The sequence below is a fragment of the Hemibagrus wyckioides genome, linkage group LG21 (assembly GCF_019097595.1).
Source record: "Hemibagrus wyckioides isolate EC202008001 linkage group LG21, SWU_Hwy_1.0, whole genome shotgun sequence".
NCBI classification, from domain to species: Eukaryota; Metazoa; Chordata; class Actinopteri; order Siluriformes; family Bagridae; genus Hemibagrus; species Hemibagrus wyckioides.
Window position 1 is genome coordinate 5,554,858 of NC_080730.1, and position 7,309 is coordinate 5,562,166.

A 7,309-nucleotide genomic window follows, 5' to 3' on the forward strand; every position below is an offset into this window, starting at 1 on the left:
TGTCATGGTGACGGAGCCTGCGACGTCTCGGCTAGTCGATGCCGGTCCAGATGCTTTAACTCAGCACTGTTTGTGGTTTACAAAACAGAATAATTCATGATCTGGCATCGTCTCCAAGACCAGCACATTTACCTTGTCAGTGGAAAAGCCTTTTATTTCTGTGTGTGTATATATATATATATATATATATATATATATATATACATTTACATTTTTTTTTTTTTTTGAGATATTCGTGTTAGTAAAGTCTTCCTGAAACCACGAATGCCGATAGATCTTCCTCCTGTATAAGTGTGTTCATATACACAGTGTCGAGAAGAAAGATAAAAGCCTCCTGCTGTCATTTCCAAGCAGCATCGCCTCCGTTTTTCTGCTGTTCAGCATATTTCAGCGCCATACCGATTTCCCAGGACGCGAGGCTCCGTATCTGATCCGCAGCTAATTATCTCAGGAGCCCTCGCCGTCAAGTCAGCACCGAGTTGACGTCCTGCAGCTATAGCATAAGGAAACGGGTCAATCACACATATAGGGAACCTGCTTTTGTGCCATGTGGAGAAATCTAATAAGAGGCACGTATATAGATTTCAACCAGAAACATGAGCTTCCTGTTTTTTCTTCTTTTCTTTCCTCCATATTTTATTTCCCCCCTCCTCATCCAGGCAACTTACTGCCTCACAGTTTGCTCTACAAAGCTCTAGTGATCACTGCTTACAGCGTTAAACAGTATTCACATCACTAGCTCGACACCTCACTACTCACATCCGCTCTAGAATGAGCGAGAAAGTCACACAGCGCTCTCTAAACTCGGGAACTTTTAAAGGACCTTCCACTACTTTAGCACACGATGTCGCAGTATAGAGATCTGATCACGAGTACTACTGTCTTGTGTTGATGATAAAGTCGTGGAGGAACCCTTTAACACAGTTCCAGAAACGAATGCAGATCGTCTATTAACACCTCTCACTGTCCTCGTTGTTTTATGTCCTGCTTCTAGATGTGGAAATGTATCTGTTGCTCTCAGACATTCGATAATTCTGTTCGTTTAATGTTTATGTTGATTTTTAGTTCTTCCTTTCTGTTCTGTTACAGTGCGCCCCTTTCTGTTTTGTGTTTGATTACTTTAAAAGGTTGATTCTTGTAATATCCCTTCCCTCCTCTAGCCATCCATATTGCAGCCTGTCCAAGCCATTTTCATCGGCCTTATCCTGGCTTTGCTGTATTGGTGCTTCGGCCAAATGTGGTAGAAAGGTACACAGCGCTCCTGTCGAGTCCGTGTCTGTGTGTCTCCTGTTGTTTTTCCTCTGTGCTGTTCACCATCCTGTATATCAAAAGTGCATGGCCACCAAAAAAAAGAAAAGAAACAAGCATTTCTTCCTCATTCATGCTTTGCCTAAAATCCCTTTTTGGTGCTTAGCAACACTTGGGGAAAACTAACATTCTTCCTCGTCCACACGTTACCACCCACTAATCGTTCCTCCATTATTTTCCTCCGTCTTTGCTTGGACCACTACTGCAATAGGGATTTTGGATTATTTTGGCCTTTTTTTTATTTTATTTTATTTATTTTTTTTTTTTATCATATGCTTCTTTTTTAAAAAATTAAACACTGCTTTATTTCATTTCTTTCTTTGAAACGAAAGAAAGCTGTGTTTGATTTTAATGGCCAAATTAAAGCTCTGATGGTAGCTTTGCTCTGAACTCTTCCTTCATTCATTTATATATGTTCATACTCTTTCTTCTTCCAAGGTGTTTTTCTCCTCCGCTATCTATCTACCTATCTCACGGTCTCTACATTCTTTTTTTTTTTTCTCTTTCTCTGTCTCTCTCTCTCTGTCTCTCTCTCTCTGTCTCAGCCAGTTCCAGTGCTGTAAGAGCTGCTCACTCTGCCATTGTCATGTAAAGGTGGTTGTTGTTAACGCCGCTGCTGTTTGTCCTGGTCTTTTCAGAGCGGTTGGATGCCCTGGATGCCGGTGGTCGCCGTCATGGTCGCCGTGACGGCCATAGTGCTGTATCCCAGCCTGTCCAAGAGCTCCTCCTGAGGCAGATAACCAATCCCAAACGCAGCATGGCTCACTCCGTCACCCCAATGTCGTGTTTTAATCCCGAGGTCAGGCCTGTTCCAGACTCATTACCTCCGAACGTGAGAATGCAACTCCAGGGTGTCCGGTCCGGTGTGTGACTGTATAAAATGCAAATGTACATATTCTAGAAAAAGAGGGGGTCTGTTATAGATGAAATAAAATATATATGCTTTCAGTTAGATGGGAATCTTGATCATTAAAGTGGCCTAAACTAGGCTTTTTTTTTTCTTTTCTTTTTTTTCCCCTCTCTCTCTCTTCCTTCCTCATGGGTACCAAACGTTTTCTGTTCACGTTTATGTGTGGTTTGCCATGTTAGATGTTTAATGTGGTATTCCGAATAGATGCAAAAGCCAAATTATATCTATCTTAAAAGATTGGGCACAAAAGAGGTGAAGTGCCTGATTTTAACTTACTACTAGATAAGTGTAAACACTTATATACACACACACACACACACACACGGATACATTTTTCGTCCTCAGTGAAGTGCCACTCACGCTCCACTAACGTGGTGCTTCATTCGGTTGAGACGTCTGGACACCGCTCAGTCCCGTGTGCCGTGATTGTGCGTTCCAGCCGAGCCGTCACGCCGACGAGCAGCACAGTGTACTCTAGCATAGTTTCTTCGTATCGTGTACTTTAAAAAAAAAAAAAAAAAAAAAGGAAATCTTCACGTGAGAGACACTACAGGACTTTTTCTAATTCAAATCCCTTAGAGATGTAGAGACTCAACGTCAGTGTGTGAGATCATGAACATTGACTTGGGTATATTGTAGCTTTTAAGAACACACTGTCCTGCCATCGGGATTTGGTGGGACTCTTTATCTCCCCCCCCTCTCTCTCTCCTTCTTTCTCTCTGTCTGTTTGGAAGATTCAGGCTCGTCATTGAACGCTGCAGTTCCTTAATCAACATATTCACAGTACCTCCTGAGCAAGGCTCTGGGATCTCGCTGCCTTATCTGTATCATGGAGATCGAGCTCTTTTAGAACGAATTTGGTTTTAAATTAAAATCTCTAAATTGTCGAGGGGGTTTGCGTTGTCTACTTAATTGAAGCACAGTAATCGAGTGGATTTCTTTATGGTGTAATTAACGGGTTAATGGGATCGAATGACCGGTCAGTGTGTGTGTGTGCGCCGGAGAGAAATAACCTATGATTTCTATGGTGGTTGGTTCACTTATTTTTTTATATATATATTTTTTTTTTTTCTCTGTCTGCTGCGCTGTAAATAAAATTCTCGGCCATGAAGCAAATGGCCTAACGTTCCACCTTGTCAATAAATGTCCTTTTCTCATTTTATTTGATTTGTCGAAAACTAAACTAAACATCTATGGGAATACAATTTAAAACAATGCAAAGCATGGTGTAGCACAGAGAGGTTCACTCTGAAAGTTTTCCCCCCAAAGCTTCGAAAGTCGTCTTCGAGAAACGGCTTTGTTTTTTTGTTTTTTTAAAGTTTATCATCAGACATTAAAAGCTCTTCCTTCACACACACACACACACACACACACACACACACATCTAAGGCACGATAAGAACATCAAGACCTTGGCATTGTTTGTAAATATGTATGTACGAATGTATGTGTGTAAATGTATATAATATTCACAAAATAAAGTTGAACATCAGTGGCACTGATCACGTCAAATGTTCTGCTGAAGTCCGTTTGCTAAGCTGGAACGATCCGCCGCTCGCGTTTTAGCATGCCGGTCTTTCTTTTTATCTTTCTTTCTTTCCACCAGACCAGTTCTTATTGCTCGGACTTGTTTCTTTTTAATCATTCACAACACAATGCATGGTGGTTGTTCACCCCTAGGAGTGTCGGAACCAAAGGAGAGACCGTATCTTCATGCGGCTTGTGGTACGTTACAGTCGATTGGGCGTCTGGTTTGTAGCCGAGTAGGAACGTACCATGATGGAAAACTAATTCGGTGATTTTATTTAGACATGTGTAGCTTTAATCGTGACGATCCAGAACAAACTGCAAGAGCTACGCTGATTGTTCACTTTAATAGGAACGTTTATGCCGTATTCTCAATCATGTAGCAGCAACTGTGTGCATTAAACACCAGAAAGGGGAGAAAGTCTGAGCTCCGTGATGTGGCATGGTGTTTCGGAAACTGCTGATTTCCTGGGGTTTTCACTTAAGAGTTAAGTTGTCTTTGTCACAAATACATTAAAGCACATTGAAATTCTTTCTTTGTGTGTCCCATCCTTGGGGGTTGGGGTCAGAGCATCAGCCATGATGCAGTGCCCCTGGAGCAGGTGGGCTGGGGGTGCTTGTGGCAGTTTTTCACAGTCCTAGGGCTTGAACCCTGATCAACGAACCAGAGCCTCAACAAGCTTAAACTTACAAAAAAAAAAAAAACATGCTGTGAGTAGAAGGTGGAAGGTTTGCAGGCTGGAACACTTTGTTTAGAGATCAGAGCTCACTAGTCTGAGCTGACAGGAAGTCTATAGTAACTGAAATGAGCAGTGTTTACATCTGTGCTGAGCAGAAAAACATTTCCGAACGAACAAGACGTCAAATCTTAGTATGAGGTGGATGAGCTACAATAGCAGAAGACCGCATCAGGTTCCACTGCGATCAGGAAAGAACAGGAGTCATGAGAACACGTGAACCAAAGTGATCTGCTGTTGGAGCTCATCCACCTCAAGAATGTCTTGTGCATGCTGGGATGCTTTTCTGCTCACCACAGCTCATCAAATAGGGATTTCCTGAGTTACTGTATAGGCCTAACATTATGAGCACTGACCGGTGAATAACACTGATCTCATCATGGCACCTGTTAGTGGGTGGGATATATTAGGCAGCAAGTGAATATTTTGTCCTCCAAGTTGATGTGTTAGAAGCAGGAAAGATGGGCAAGCATAAGGATTTGAGCGAGTTTGATGAATTGTGATGTCTAGACCACTGGATCAGAGCATCTCCAAAACTGCAGCTCTTGTGGGGTGTTCCCGGTCTGCAGTGGTCAGTATCTATCAAAAGTGCTCCAAGGAAGGAACAGTGGTGAACCGGTGACAGGATCATGGGCAACCAAGGCTCACTGATACACGTGGGGAGAGAAGGCTGGCCCGTGTGATCCGATCCAACAGACGAGCTACTGTTGCTCAGATTGCTGAAGAAGTTGATGCTGGTTCTGATAGAAAGCTGTCAGAATACACAGTGCCAGACGGGTCAGTAAAAGGGGGACCAACACAATATTAGGCAGGTGGTCATAATGTTATGCTTTATTGGTGTACTCTAACCAGTACATTATTATTATTATTATTTTTCCTCCCCTCACACCATTCTGGTTAAACTCTTGAGATTATGTTCAAAACTCCCAGCGGTTTCGGAAATACTCAAACCGGCCCTCGTTATTAGTGAAATTTCACTTCATCCTGATATTTGGTAGTTTATCTTTCTTGCACCGCTGCCACACGAGAACTGCATAACCGAGCAGGCGTATATGTGTTCCTATTAAAGTGGACAGTGAAGGTATAATTCAGAGGAACTCCAGTCTCCTCATCCAGTACAGCGTTCAGCCTGTGAATAATTCTTTCCTTATTCTTTTTTTTTTTTTTGGTTTGGTTAATCATTTTGAACCTATTGATTTGAGAGAATCCTTTTTTCCGCAAGAGACAATTTGTTTGAAATTCTATTTTGTAAAAGAGCACAGAGAGCTGCCACGGAGTTCCTGGACACAGAGTTAAATATTTGCACTAACACAATGTGATGTGCATGGTTTTAATAAAAAATACAACTTTTCTCCTCTCGACATGTTGCCTTTATTATTATTTTTATTATTTTTATTTGGTTCATGAGCAGAAGGAGGAGAAGCCGGGGGCATGGACGATACACACCAGACAAAACTGTTCGTCCAGCACTTGTGCCTTAATGGGATTTGTTTGTCAGTGCAGCAGCAGTTATGTTTCTACACTAATGTCTGTAATGATCCCAGTATTTGGTCTTTTAAGCATAGACAGTGGTGAGACCGGCCATGCTGTATGGTTTAGAGACAGGAGTCAGAGCTGAAGATGTTGAGGTTCTCTTTGGGAGTGACGAGGTTGGACAGGATTAGGAACGAGTACAGCTCATGTTGGATATTTCGGGGACAAACCCAGATTAAGATGGTTTGGACATGTTCAGAGGAGGGAGAGTGAGTATATTGGTAGGAGAATGTTGGACATGGACATGGAGGCAAAGAGGAGGAATATGGATGTAATAAATGAGGATTATGAAGCTAGTGGGTGCAAGTGTTGAGGATGCGGAAGATAGGGATAGGTGGAGAGAGATGATTCGCTGTGGAGACCCCTGAAGGGAACAGCCGAAAGAAGAGGAAGAAGATACTTCTGCAACGGTCCTGTGCTTTATTAATAAACACTACTGACTTTTTTATCCATTTGTAGTTACGTTTAATCCTCTAGAATGTCTGTGCTTTATGAAGAAACCCCAGCATGTCTTGAAATAGAAAATAAAAATGGAAATAATTGGTGCTTGTCATGTTCTCGAGAAAGTTTTTCTCACAAGCCGTCTCACCTGGCTTCTGTGTCTGGAGGAAAAGAACACCTCTTTTACAAAATGCACTAACACAAGATTCTCGCTAAATGCTAAAACATATCATCTTACAGAAAACGTGACTATCAACGTTTTCCCAAATCTGTGGATTTGGGATATCGGTTTGGAATATCGTTAGCCTGAAGATCTTAAGGTCCCCAGTTTGATCCTGGGGTCGTTGTTTATCTGTACATATGTTTATACTTCACTACTGCTTTGCCCTTCTGGTTAGATCCTAACTGCATTTCATCGCCTTGTGCATTGACAAAGTTGAATCTAATCTAAAAGAATACGGACGTCATCGTCAGTGTTGTGTTTGGACACAAGATGGCAGTCCCTAACATATACACCATACTGTATGAGCATCGTATACCTTAGAGACCTTGAGTCTGGAATACACTCCTGCAGACCAAGACGTCCACAAATAGATCTCCGTCCAGCATGAGCTCTCTCATGGATCCTGCTGGACCTTAACATGGACCATGATCTCTAAACCCATCTGTCCTTGATTTTTTTTGGTCTGGACCTACAAGGCTAATAACAAGTAAGAGACGATTATATACACGTCCGTGCAAACTGGACGCACATACACCTCTCTCAGAGTGAATTAGATCAGTGAGGCTATTTTTATATAATCATCTAGAGCACTTCTAATGCACACTTGAAATACACGTGTCTAAAATACACG

The 7,309-nt window shown here is 42.0% G+C and overlaps 1 protein-coding gene across 13 annotated transcripts in view; it reads left to right on the forward strand.

Annotated features, from left to right (window-relative positions):
• slmapa (sarcolemma associated protein a) overlaps positions 1-3,729 on the forward strand; it is a 55,436-nt gene extending 51,707 nt beyond the window's left edge. For 10 of the 13 annotated variants that reach the window (XM_058374272.1, XM_058374262.1, XM_058374263.1 and 7 more), the window contains one exon: positions 1,947-3,729. In XM_058374272.1, coding sequence (XP_058230255.1) covers positions 1,947-2,039 — 93 coding nt within the window. In that variant the 3' untranslated portion in view covers positions 2,040-3,729. Of the gene's footprint in view, positions 1-1,160; positions 1,249-1,946 lie in introns of all 13 variants that reach the window. The other 3 variants (XM_058374264.1, XM_058374265.1, XM_058374275.1) reach the window with 1 other exon arrangement.
• The last annotated feature ends 3,580 nt before the right edge of the window (positions 3,730-7,309 follow it).